The 12,687-nt window shown below is 58.7% G+C and overlaps 3 protein-coding genes across 5 annotated transcripts; 1 reads left to right on the forward strand and 2 right to left on the reverse strand.

Annotated features, from left to right (window-relative positions):
* The first annotated feature begins 455 nt into the window (after window positions 1–455).
* Window positions 456–2,109, forward strand: STUB1 (STIP1 homology and U-box containing protein 1, E3 ubiquitin protein ligase). The gene is made up of 6 exons (XM_006766204.2): window positions 456–683; window positions 773–938; window positions 1,146–1,233; window positions 1,373–1,429; window positions 1,513–1,629; window positions 1,703–2,109. Exons 1-6 carry the CDS (start codon window positions 542–544, stop codon window positions 1,826–1,828), a joined length of 696 nt encoding a protein of 231 aa, XP_006766267.2. The 5' UTR covers window positions 456–541; the 3' UTR covers window positions 1,829–2,109.
* Window positions 2,029–3,814, reverse strand: JMJD8 (jumonji domain containing 8). The gene is made up of 9 exons (XM_006766176.2): window positions 3,668–3,814; window positions 3,498–3,593; window positions 3,262–3,310; window positions 3,084–3,180; window positions 2,929–2,994; window positions 2,704–2,823; window positions 2,550–2,617; window positions 2,337–2,471; window positions 2,029–2,237 (listed from the first exon to the last, which is right to left on the reverse strand). Exons 1-9 carry the CDS (start codon window positions 3,760–3,762, stop codon window positions 2,157–2,159), a joined length of 807 nt encoding a protein of 268 aa, XP_006766239.1. The 5' UTR covers window positions 3,763–3,814; the 3' UTR covers window positions 2,029–2,156.
* Window positions 3,815–3,982: 168 nt separating this feature from the next.
* Window positions 3,983–9,606, reverse strand: WDR24 (WD repeat domain 24). Of its 3 annotated transcripts, none has more exons than XM_006766175.2 (9): window positions 9,353–9,606; window positions 8,489–8,979; window positions 6,821–6,998; window positions 5,998–6,670; window positions 5,349–5,467; window positions 5,150–5,271; window positions 4,947–5,051; window positions 4,526–4,866; window positions 3,983–4,397 (listed from the first exon to the last, which is right to left on the reverse strand). In XM_006766175.2, the coding sequence occupies exons 2-9, from the start codon at window positions 8,967–8,969 to the stop codon at window positions 4,044–4,046; spliced, it is 2,373 nt and encodes a 790-aa protein (XP_006766238.1). In that variant the 5' UTR covers window positions 8,970–8,979; window positions 9,353–9,606; the 3' UTR covers window positions 3,983–4,043. The 3 variants fall into 3 exon arrangements, with proteins under 3 accessions (XP_006766238.1, XP_015421069.1, XP_006766237.1); XM_015565583.1 differs by having other exon boundaries at window positions 8,489–8,971; window positions 9,353–9,441; XM_006766174.2 differs by having other exon boundaries at window positions 8,489–9,404.
* Window positions 9,607–12,687: the final 3,081 nt, after the last annotated feature.

A 12,687-nucleotide genomic window follows, 5' to 3' on the forward strand; every position in this document is an offset into this window, starting at 1 on the left:
CGCCGGGGGAGGGGACCCCGGCGTCGGCCAGAGGAGGGGGTGGGGCCGGGCTGCCCGGCCGCCCTTTTCGGACCTTAGGAGGGCCGTGGTTCTGACGGGGAAGGAGCACGTAGGCTCTGAGGACTCGATGATCTCGTTGCAAAGGTGCCAAGGCTGAACCCAGTGCTGGCTGCCGGAGACCTATGTCGGGTGGGAGCTTCAGGGCGCTTGAGGCCGGCAGGGCCAGGGACCCCGTCCAAAGCCGGGACCTCCACAGTTCCGGTACACTTACCTTTACAAAACCTACTGGAGTTGAGAGGGCTCCCGCAGGCCCCAGGGCCCGGACACCACCCTACACCCGTCCTCAGGCCTCAAAGGCTTTGAAGCTGTAAAACCTCTAGTGTCTTGATTTCAACCATGGACCCCAAGGCAGGACGAGGCCTGGGACAGAGGGGGCAGGCTGAGTTCACTCCCTCACGCTGACTGGCCTGCCTTGGTCCCCCAGACCCGGAATCCCCTGGTGGCGGTGTATTACACCAACCGGGCACTGTGCTACCTGAAGATGCAGCAGCACGAGCAGGCCCTGGCTGACTGCCGGCGCGCCTTGGAGCTGGATGGGCAGTCCGTGAAGGCACACTTTTTCCTGGGGCAATGCCAGTTGGAGATGGAGAGCTATGATGAGGCGATTGCCAACTTGCAGCGAGGTGGGTCTGCAGGCTGGCTCGTTATGGGGGTACTTGGGACCAGGTGGGTGGACTGGCCAAAGGGTGACCTGAAGCCTCTGTCCCCCCAGCCTACAACCTGGCTAAGGAGCAGCGACTCAACTTTGGGGACGACATCCCCAGTGCTCTGCGCATCGCCAAGAAGAAGCGCTGGAATAGCATTGAGGAGCGGCGCATCCACCAGGAGAATGAGCTGCACTCCTACCTCACAAGACTCATTGTGGCCGAGCGTGAGAGGTGGGCTGTGAGGACAGACTCTGGGAACCCCCCTCCCCTGCCCCCAACAAGTCACCACTTTAAGTCATGAACACAAGTGTTTATTGAAGGCTAACCCTGGTGAACAGCAGACAGAGGGGGAGCAGGCCTGAACAAGCCTGAGGTTGGGGTGGAGTCTGACCCTTCCTGGCCAGATCGGTCTCTGACCAGCTCCTGGTCAACCCCCAGGGAGCTGGAAGAGTGTCAGCGGAACCATGAGGGTGATGAGGATGATGGCCACGTCCGGGCCCAGCAGGCCTGCATCGAGGCCAAGCACGTGAGGGTGCCCCGGCCCACGTGTGGGTCTTGTGTTTGTGTGCACATTCTGTGAGGGTGCCCTGGCTCCTGTGTGTGTCTGTGTCTGGGGAAGGGAGACGGGAAGTCTGGCCCATGCATGGCTGCTTGGTTATTTGCAGGACAAGTACTTAGCAGACATGGATGACCTCTTCTCCCAGGTGGATGAGAAGAGAAAGGTGAGTTGGCTGTTCTCTAGGGCCTGTAGGTAGCAGGATCTGTAGTAGCATCCCCTTCCTGATCCCTGACCCTTGTGATGCAGAAGCGAGACATCCCTGACTATCTGTGTGGCAAAATCAGCTTTGAGCTGATGCGGGAGCCGTGCATCACACCCAGTGGCATCACCTATGACCGTAAGGACATTGAGGAGCACCTGCAGGTGAGGGCCCATGGGTGCTGGGGGCAGGGCCCCAGCCCACCAAACACTTTTTCTGACTCTGTTGTCACTGCAGCGTGTGGGCCACTTTGACCCTGTGACCCGGAGCCCTCTGACCCAGGAACAGCTCATCCCCAACCTGGCCATGAAAGAGGTCATCGATGCATTCATCTCTGAGAATGGCTGGGTGGAGGACTACTGAGGCACAGCAAGTGGGAGGGCAACTCCTCTCACCTTGCCTGGCACCCTGGCCCCGGAGGGCCTTGGGGCAGTACCCCTCCTCCACTCCTGTATATAGTTTGTGTCCCTGGATCCCTACTCTGGTGTCCCCATCTCATCTTCTATCAGTTCCGCTGGTAGGCCACGAGCCCTCCCACTCCCTACCCCCCATTTCCCTTCTTGGCCTGAAACAGCAGGCTATGGTGGTTTTGGCTGAGGCTGCTGCCACTACTAATCCTTGTAATAAAACCTGTGAGCAGTATAGGGATGTGTGCTGGTGTGAGACTGGGCTCGTCAGCTGCCTGCTCTGGCTAGCTGAGGAAGGTAGAGATGAAAACACTGGTGTCAAGGTTGAGTGTGGCATGCCACCATCGGTCAGGGAAATACAGAACCTGGATTGGGTAGGGCAGAGATTAGCGAGGGTGGAGGTCGGGGGGGAGGGGGGCCTCAGTCCAGCCCAGCCTGACCACCCTCACCCTCCAGCCACTGACCTCACCAGCCTGGATGGTGCACTCCAAGGGCCGTGCAGATGGTGTCAGGGCTGGGTAGGTGTCCTGGAGCCAGGCCAGAGTGGTCTTATTGGGGTGGAACTCCGGGGTCTTCTCAGGAGGATATAGGAACCAGCGCTGGGGGTGGGAGCGGCAAGGTCACTCTTTGTATTGTGGTCAGTGAGCCAGAGGTCTCAGTCATAACCCTATGCTGACCTTTCGTCCGTAGATGACTTCTGAGAACCCAGGCCCGTGCCAGTGGAAGGGCACCCCAGAGCCAGTTCCTGTGGGGTTAGTTACGAGCAGCTAGTGACCAAACCCAATTTGCACTCCCCATCCCCCAAATCCCCTGGTCCTGTAAGGCACCCACCTGCGATCCCAAAGCTGTAAGCAGGAGTGGTACCCAGCAGACCGAATGGGGGTGGGATGTAATGCCGAAAGAGTGATGCCCATTCAGTGAAGTTGTTGTCCCCAAAGAAGTACAGAGTGTCTGTCAGCAAAGAACACAGGAGGAAGCAGGGATCCTGGCACCTGGGCACTTCCAAGTGCCACCTCCCCAGCCCATTGTCTCCAGCCCTCCAGCCCAAGTGCTCACTATTGCCTAGGGAGGTGGGGTCCTGGGGGTGCAGCTGCTCCACATACTCCTGGAAGAGTAGGTCCACTGCGGGTGGGGGGGGGGCGGTCAGGACTGGTTGATGCTGCCTTCAGGATGCTGTCAAGCAGGCTGGGCTGCGAGGTGGGGCAGCTCACCTTTCTGGTAGGAGTAGGTGTTGGCAGTGCTCAGCCGAATCACGTTGTCCCCAAATGATGCCAGCAGCCTTTTGCGGGAGCACAGAGCCCGGAACCTCTGGGGGTTGGGGGTGGAGAGAGTATTTAAGGGCCCGCCCCGCACAGGGGAGAGGCGGCCAGGAGAGGAACCAGTACTCACTGAGTTGTCTGTGAGTCCCTGCAGAATGACAGGTTTGGAGAAGGCGTAGCTAGAAGGAACAGCAGAGTTAAAGTCTGGCCCGACCCGTCCCTGTTCCCGTCCCCACACATTCGCTCAAGGAGGTCAAGGAGAGGCAGTCTAGGGGGCCTGGTGCGCGCAGGCAAGTAAGGGCGTGACAGCGCTCCTGGGCGGGTTTTCGGGCCTGGGAGGCGGGGCGGCCGGGGAGGCGCACGTACTGCTGAACGAACTCCGCGTAGCTGAGGTCCGCCCTGCGCTCCACGGTGCAGCGCTCCTCTTCCGCCACCGCCGCCGGGGCGGCTCCGCGCCGCTGCCTGTGGGCACAGCCGGTCAGCGACCAGGGCCGCCCCGCTGTGCGCCCCCTCCCCAACCGGCCAGCCCCGCTCACCACCCTCCATCGCCCTCTTCTCCGGGGCCGGGCCGGGCCGGAGCCGTCAGCGTCCAGAGCACTAGCAGCAAGAGACTGTGCCCCCGCCGCGCCATGAGCCCGCCGCCGCGAGGCACGCTGGGAACTTCGTCGTTGTGGCAACAGCCTGGCGTTGGGAGGGCTCCCGGAAACGGCCTCCTTTGGCCCGCCCCAGAAGGGGCGTTGTCTCCGGAAAGCAGCGGGAAGACGGAACTACTAGTGACTTCTACCAGTTCCCAGGGGCACTGCCCTCCCGCCCCACAGAGTTGCTCAACGAGAGGACAGGGCAGCCTCAGACCGTGGTTCCGTTTGCTTTATTTGGTTCACAAGCTCCAGGCTCCTCCCTCCCCGGCCCAGATCAGGAGTACTCGCACAGGTGGCCGCAGCCAGCAGGACAGTGGGAGCTGCCCTCCAGCCACTTCATGATGTGCTGCAGGTGGCCCCCGTGACTGCAGCCCTGGCACCACACGAACAAGCCCTTGACCACGTGATGGCAGACGGCACACATGCTGGCGCAGCGGCGGCACCGGTCGCAGACCCAGCCCCGGCTGCTCATGGGCCGCTTGCAGTGGCTGCAGTTGACGTGCAGAGTGGTGGAGGCCTGGTTGAGGCAGCTGATAGCACGGCTGGTGCTGAGCTTGACCACCTGGTTGGACACGTTCCAGAGGCAGAAACGCTGCAGCAGGTCGATGTAGGACGCGTACCAGTGCTCCTGGGGGGGAGGGGGGGGGCAGAGGGAAGCAAGAGACCAGGGTCGTGGGCCCGGGTTTCACCCCAGCGTGCTGGGTACAAGCCCAGACAGGTGTGCAGGGAGGCCCTCCTTCCGGCCCGCTCACCAACCTGCGTCTGTTCATCTATGTCCTTCCGCACACGTTCACCCAGCACGATGAGTACGGATACAGCCATCTGCACGTCGCCCTGCTCTGCATAGAAGCGTAGCATGTCGCACACCAGGGCGCTGAAGAAGTCGGGTGGCAGGCGGCTGTCGTAGAGTGCGTGTGAAACAGAGACCAGCGAGAAGGAGGAGTCCATGGGCGCCAGGGAGGCCACATCTGCCTCGCTGCCGCTCACATGGGGTGAGTCTGCCTTGTCCTGTAGGTTCTCAGGCCCCGGGGGCGTGTCCACAATCTCATGGCGCAGTGGGAAGGCCTCCTGGGGCAGCACGTACTCGGGCTCCTCAGCTGTGGGGCAGGGGCCAGGAAGGCAAGGTCTGAGCCTCTGGCCCTGACTCCCAGCTGTGCCCCTCCCAGCCCCCACTCACTGTGGGCGTGATCTGGATCCAGCAGGTATAACTCATCGTCCTCGCCCTCTGCATCGCCCAGCAGGTAGTCGGCAGGCACATCACTACCCTCGGTCTCCTCGTTATCTGCTCATGAGGGAGGGAGGGAGGGATTTACACAGCTGGCTTGCTTTGGGATGCCCAGCCCCACTCCCAACAATACCCCGTGTCGCCCTCTAGCCTACCCTCGTTGGTGATGAGTGTAGCTGAGGAGTCAAGCAGCACCGTGTCGCTCCGTGTGTCACCTTTGCTGCGGTCCAGCCGGGTCTCACTGCCCAGTCCTTGGGCCATATCCTTCAGGTTGAAACTGGGGGCAGGGAGGGCTGATAGGTGGGTAGGCTCCAGCAGTCCCACCCTCTGAGAGAGCCGCCGCCAGGGATCTACCTGTTCATGAGTGGCAGGCCACAGGAACTGCCCTTGCCCACACTGTGATTGAGATTGGTAGCGGGCACCAGGCCAGGGCTACAGTAGATGATCCGTAGCATGGTCCATGTCTGTGCCACCTAGGAGTGGGCACTAGTCACTCATGGGGTCCTGGGTCCCTGGTGCCCCATGCAGGCCCTCCCTTTGCCTGGATGGAACTATAAACTCTCTGCGTTCAGCTGCCCAGGGACCCAGTGTCCTGGCCCACCTCAGGTAGGGACCCTGAGGCCCATGGGAAAGACAAAAATCCCAGCCGCCAGCCTGCAGGGCACAGAGGCAGATGTGGGAGGTGGCTGATGAGGAAATAAGCCTCATGCCCCAGGGAGATGATGAGAGAGGCAGTGTGGACTTCTACAAGGCCGGGCACCTTAGGAAATCTGAAGCAAGAATGAGCCAGAATAGGGGGCTTAAGCCCCATGGTGCCCCAAAATTATACCCCCAGGATGGCACTAGTATTTGCTCTGCTCTGGGGCCCTGAGCACCCTCAGTTACTGGGGCAGGTGAGGGTTGGTGAATTGAACTCAGGGCAGGGGCTGGGTGCCGCAGTAAAAGGAGTCCCCTGACCTTGCCCCAAGGTCATGGTCCCTCAGTCCCCCTCAGCCCCACCTACCTGGTTTCGGCCAAGCTCCCGAGCCACTTTTGAATTGTGGTCACAGAGCTCAGCCAGTGGCCGGCCAGCTAGGGCATAACGCTCAGCAGTGTCCACAAACCAGCTCATGCTGCCGCTGCCAGGTTCCATCTCAAAGACGCTGAGGGCACTGGAGGCGAGACCTGCGAAGGGCTCAGCAGGGTCCAGCTTGCGCTTGAAGAAAATGGGGTGGCGCCGATCACCAGCATAGGGCTTGCGCCCTGACTCAGCGGCCACTAGGCTCTCCTTAGCGGCAAAGGCCAGGTCCCCAAAGAGACCATAGCAGAGGCCCTCAGGATTGGCACGCTCTACAGGTTGGCTAGCATCACGGAACAGGTGCTGGCACAGTGTGCTGTCCTTGGAGCCAGAGAGCAGGAAGGAGGGGTCATGCGGATGGCGCCAGGCGATGCCTGTTGTGACATCGCGGTGCTCCTCAAACATGGCTGCTGGTACAAAGGGCCTGCGTACATCCCACACGTAGATGTTGTGGTCCACCATCATGGAGCATGTAGCCAAGTGGTGGCGGCACTCGGGTCGCCACTTAACTCTGGCCACTGAGGCAATGGTTTGCACGCAGTGCACCTCCTTGGCACGTTGGGTGGTCATGTCCCAGACCTTCACCATCTTGTCACGCCCACCTGTGGCCAGCCAGCCCCTATGGAAGGCACATGAAGCCCTCAGTTTCTTCTCTTGGGGTGGGAGGGTTCCCCACTCTCTGACTCACAGGACTCGAGGCAGTGAGAGAGAGTCCTTCCATGAGTGCCACCCATCCCGACCCATGTCCTTGCCCCAGCCCGCCCTATACCTGTCCTCCGGGTGCCAGTCACAGCAGAAGACAGGCCCATTGTGGGCTGTGAACATCCTCTCACAACGGTCAGGCCGCCGAATGTCCCAGAGCTGCACATTGCCATTCTCAAAGGTGGAGGCGAAAGTGAAGTAGTCCCGGATGCTGAACTGGACGTCCCGCACACTCTCAGACTGGCCTATGGGTAGGATATCAATGGAGGGAGAAGGTGAGGGGGTGAAGCCCACAGGGGGTTCCAGAAGAGAGAGTGGCCAAGAGGGAAGTCCTGGGAGTGGCTGTGGACCCTTTGAGTCCTGCCTAGAATAGACAAGAAGAGGAGAGGCCGCACAGACACAACAGCCTGGGCTGGAGAGCAGACACCAGGCATCAGGTGGTTTCTTTTGTTTGGTTGATCCTCACCAGAGGACATTTCCCCATTGATTTAAGAACATACCCCAACTGGGGCTGGAGATGGAACCTGCAATGCAGGCGTGTGCCCTTGACCAGGAATCGAACCCAAGACCCTTCAGTGCACAGGCCGATGCTCTAACCACTGATCCATATCGGCCAGGGTGGCATCAGGTGGTTTCTGATATAAACTCCTGGGCCTTGCTCTTCCCTGGATTCTCTTCTCTGATGTCAGTCCTTGTACAAAGCTGTGGCCTAGCTTCAGGACTGGGTGGCAGAACACTGGGTGAACAGGAATCTCACTGGACCACGTGTCCATGCCCCCCAATGAGTTCTGAGGCCCCAGAAGGAGGCCCAAGGAGGCATAGATGAGGCTGCCTCAGCCTCTGCCCAGTCCCTCCACCTTGAGCTGAAGTTCTGGGTCAAATCCAGAGGATTGGAGGCTTTGAGGGTCCGTGTCCACCACCATAAACTGCCATAGCGAGAGCCTTTGAGCGCAGTGTGCAGCTTTACCCCAGCACAGGTAGCTCAGGGTCTGTCTTAAGGGAACCCCACCCTCAATTCTCCAAGGACTCTGCCCTGTGCTTCACTTGGTTTCATCAAGATAGACAAGGGAGAACTGTCTCAAGACCACTGTCAGGGAGCTGGGCCTGCTAGGAAAAGAACCATAGTGGGACCAGGCAGTGCACCCCGCCTCTGCATCCCTGGGCTGAGGACCCTGAAAGTCCCAGTGGATTTCCTGCAATGAGGCAGCCTGGGGCTCTGAGGCAAGGGAAGAGGAAGCAGTGAAACAACCATCTGCTCAACCACTGAGGATGGCTGTAAGTCTGCTCAGGTTCTGCCCTTCCATCCAATACCCAGCTGTCCTTTCAGATGGATCAGAGCTGCAGCCGCGCTCCAGCTACTCCTCACACTTCAACTAGGCCTGCCTGGTCCCTCCCCTGCTGACCCCCCCACCCTCTCAGTCCCAGCGAAGCTGGTCCCGCCCCCAGGAAGGCCTTTTTTTTTTTTTTTTAAATCCTCACCTGAGGATGTTTTTATTGACTATAGAGAGACATACACGATCAGTTGTCTCCTGTATGTGCCCCTGTGGGGGAATCAAACCCACAACCTAGGTCCGTGCTCTGACCGGAATCGAACCACAACTTTTTGGTGTACGAACGACGCTCCAACCAACTGAGCCACCAGGCCAGGGCTCCATGCAGCACGTCTTAACCTGCCTCGATAGTCCAGCCACCTGCAAAGATGCACACCTGCCCAACCCGCCTCCGAGGGCCTCACCTGAGAAGGTGCTAACAGAGTCCTTCCTGCGGAGGTCGAAGCACTTCATGAAGCCGTCCTGGGAGCCACTTAGCAGTACATGGGCCTCAGAGGGGTGGAAGCAGACTTTATTCACCGTGCGCTTATGCTCTGTGAACAGCTGGTCCTGCTTGTTGCGGGATGGACGGCCCAGGTTCCATGTGACTACCACACCATTGGTGGCTGCTGTGGCCAGCAGGTTCTCATCCATCTGGTGCCAGACGACGTCCGCACAGCTCAGGTTGAGCGAAGGCTTGCGACCCACACGCAGGTTCAGCTTCTCCACAAACTGCTCCTCCTCAATGGCATAGATCTTGAAGATGCTACGGCCTGCCACAACCACCTGGGCTGCATCACGACACACACTGATGGCATTGGCTGGAGCGTCCAGGTGGCAATGCATAGTATGGCCTGTGAGTGCACTGCTACTCAGGGCGGTGGTCACCCGGGACATCTTCTCCATGGCTGTACAGGTAGTGGGGACAGGAGGTCAGTGAAGTTGGCTGGCCGGGTCACCATAAAGGAAGGGGATCTGTCAGTTCAAACACTTCACCCTAGTTGGATCCCCCCAAACTGCTTAGAACTGGGCTAGTCAGTCTTTGTGAGCCAGCTCAGAGCAGTCCACCATCAGTCAGTCAGTCAGTCTGATTGACAAGTTCCATCACCCTGGCGGGGCGGTCAGAAGGTGCCATAGCTGCCCTGAAGCTGGTCAGTCCCATGTCTGACTTGTGGGAAAGACCCTACCTGGTCAGTCCCTGCCCAGACCACCTTTCCATCCCCTCAGCAGTCAGGTCTCGGCAGTCACTGGACCTTTAGTAAATCCCAACAGAAAAGTGAGGTCGTTACCACCATCCACACAGTCGGCTCCCGGGCCTCCGGGGGACGGAGCAGAAGGCTAGAGGGGGCCGTGGAGGGACAGAGGCGCCGGGCACCCAGAGGAACTTCAAGCCGAGATGTTTAAGGAGCCTGGAGGATCTGGCGGGACGGGGGGCAGGAGACGCCGGCGGCTCGGAGGTTGCGGTGGCGTGGGGGGGCGAAGGCAGCGGGAACAGAGCCAGAGGAACTGATGGAGCCTCTTCCTCCGCGAGTACCCGAACCAGTTAGTAAAGCTGCCCGGCTGGGCCGGAAGCGACGCACAGGAAATAGCCCGTCTCTTTCCCGCCCCTCGTCAGAAGTGCTCCCTTACTTGTCAGTTCCTCGCCGGAAACGAGCTCCCACACCACAAAAGTTCCGGGTTAGGAATAGGCGCTGGTGGAGGCGGGAGGTTCGGTCCAGGATCCTCCGGTTTCTCCTCAGTGGTTGTCTTTTTTCTTTTCTTTTCTTTTTGTTATCTCAGTGTTTGTTATCAGTGCTCATCGTTCCCTTATGGTCCGTCAAGTCCATGCATCATCCCTAAACGAGTCCCGAATTCCTCCAGTCGTCTCCACCTCCTTCCTCATGTCCCCGGAACCCCAGGAGCAGGTTTTCTTAAAGGCTTCCCAGGCCCCTGTTCCCCATGACCTGAACTCCGCAGAGCAGCTACCTACCATTCTTCGGACTAAGGCGCCCCATAGCTCCCCATCACGTGGTGAATAAAGCCCAAACCCCTGACCTCTTTCTCTCCCGGCGTACCTCCATCCACAGGGACTTCCATTCTTTATTCCAGCCCGCCACGTTCCGGCCTCTTGGCCACCGTGCTGGGCTCTCCTCTCCAGAACGCGCCTTCTGCCCACTCTTGAGTGTTCAGCTTACGGTCCCGTTCGCAGAGGCCTTCTCTGACCACCTTATCTGACGTGGCCTCTCTCCGAATCACTGTCACCTCCACTCATCACAACCCGTTTCTCTGTTTACTGGTGGTTGTCTGTTGCATACGAATGCGAGCTCCACCAGGCCGGGATCACGTCTGTCTTGGTCTCCACAGACTCCAGTGCCTGAGCGCCTGTTCACACAACCCTGTTAAGTGACCCTCTATGAGCCTCCCTTTCTCTCCTGGGTGTGAGTTCTGGTCTGTCCTTGCTGCATTGTGTGATCTTTTAGGACATCCTGCCCCTCTCTTTTATTGATTTCAGAGAGGAAGGGAGATATAGAAACATCAGTGATGAGAGAGAATCATAGATCGGCTGCCTTCTGCACACCCCACACAGGGAAATCAAGCCCACAACTGGAGCATGTGCCCTCACCGGGAACCGTGGCTTCCTGGTTCATAGGTCAATGCTCTACCACTGAGCCATACCAGCCGGGCCTGCCCCTCTCTTAAACTCATTTACCCTGTCCATAAAACAAGGCTCATTTTTGCCCTTCTGAAAGGATGGACTAGATCCTAGATATTTTGGAGAGAATATTAGGTGTAATGACTTTAGTGCCTCTCTCTTCCCCTTGAACCAAAGAGAGCTTAGGGACCTTCTCTATTGGTCAGTACTGGGTTTTCTGCCTGGCATCAAGACACCCAGCCTCTGTATTTGTTGAAAGAACCAACAAGTTTGATAAGTTGAGAGGTGCACAAGAATCCAGAGACTTAGGCGCCCCATCATAGCCTGATTACCTAAAAACAACTCAGACACATGTTTTTACAACCTTTTTAATATATATTTTTATAAACAGGTCACGTGATAAAATAGCACAAGAAACACTTACCAAATATAAGGTTATATCTTCCGCATATACAGGAGAATGAGGTCATTATGTACAATAAGAAAATGATTTTAGGGGTTGGTTGGTTTTGTTTTCCTCTCTCCCCTTAATCTTTCCTTCTACAGTCGTTGGAAATATCACAGCTTCAGTTGCATTAATACTTTGGACAAATGGACAGCTGCCACCTCCCATTAAGGAGCTGTGGGAGGGGCTGAAGAAACTGGCTCCTCACCACTTCAGCCCAGGAGCCTCCTGTGAGCACTCCAGGGGCAGAAAGATCTTTGGGCTGTTGAACTGTTTCTATGCTTCAATAGTATCTCTTATTCTCTCTCTCTCTCTCTCTCTAGAACTGGTTACTCTCTTCCAACCAGATGGGGGGCAGGATGTCCCAAGATTAGGTGTGGGCACTGTATCTCCTGGGGTTCAAGGTTGGGATGGAAAGGCGTCCCAGCCCCCTCCTCAGCAATTGCCATGATGTGCCAGCATCCCCTAGGACTCCCCAGTCTCGGGATCTGACAGACCATGGTCAGAGCCCAACAGGGCAAGCAAAAGTTTGGGCAGCTGGGGAGGGGTGGGGGGCGGCTAGAAATGAGCCCTCCCTCCTCTGGGCGCTAAGGGTGTGCTGGCCACTGGAAGCTGGCTGCTGCTGACCCTGAGCCTTGACTGGGGCCCACTTTTCCAGTTTCTAATTTACAGAGACCTGTCCAAGGTGAAGTGTGTCACTGAGAGGCCTGGGCCCAGCTACCTACAAGGGCTGCAGTGAAGGGTCCACCCAGGACTGCTCCCAAGGCCTGTGGGCCCTGGGGCTTGCTTCAGCTTGGGGTCTCTCAAGGTAGCTGTACCACCTCTGGGTTGAGATGGACAGAAGCTGGCTGGGCTAATGTTCATTGTGCCAAGGTCATTGTCACCCATTCTGCACCTCTCCCAACCTAATTCAGCCCAGTCTGGCCAGGGCCTAGGGACTTGTAGGCCTGGGGGTAGGGGTGGGCAAGCAGGGGACTGTCTCACACAGTGCCAAAGAGGAGGGGAGGTGGCGTAGGACAGGCTGGAATGAAGTGGGGGAAGGGCGGTGGGACTTGGGCTCCTTGGAGGGCCATGGCTTTGGCGGCAGCCTGTTTCCCCTCGTACCCCCTGGAGGGCTCCAGGTGAGGTGCGGTGGAAGATGCAGGCAGCCCATGGGGCTCTTCAGGCCCCTGTGTCCTGGGAGACCCAGCCCCCCTCAATCCCAGTGGGCCCTTCCCGAGACGGGGAGGACAGCCCCGGGAGACAGAGGGCAGTGCGGTGGGGCAGGCGGTAAGAACGGCCGTCTGAGAGCTTAAAAGGCCTCCCAGGCCCAGGCCCACCCCCCACCCCCAGTGGGCGTGCGATTCAAGGGAAGTGGCTGCGGAGGGTGGGCGTGCAGGGCGGGCACGAGGGGCATGCACAAATCCCCGAGTGTGTGCGTGCGTGCATGGGGCGGGCTCCGCCCGTTACCCCCTCACCCCCCTTCTCCCTGCCTGGGCGGGTCCAGGAGAGGAGCGGAGGGGCCGCGGGGCAGGGCTTTCCCTTGGTTCGCTGGACCTCCCGTGCTG

The sequence above is a fragment of the Myotis davidii genome, unplaced genomic scaffold (genome assembly GCF_000327345.1).
Source record: "Myotis davidii unplaced genomic scaffold, ASM32734v1 scaffold100, whole genome shotgun sequence".
Lineage (NCBI taxonomy): Eukaryota > Metazoa > Chordata > Mammalia > Chiroptera > Vespertilionidae > Myotis > Myotis davidii.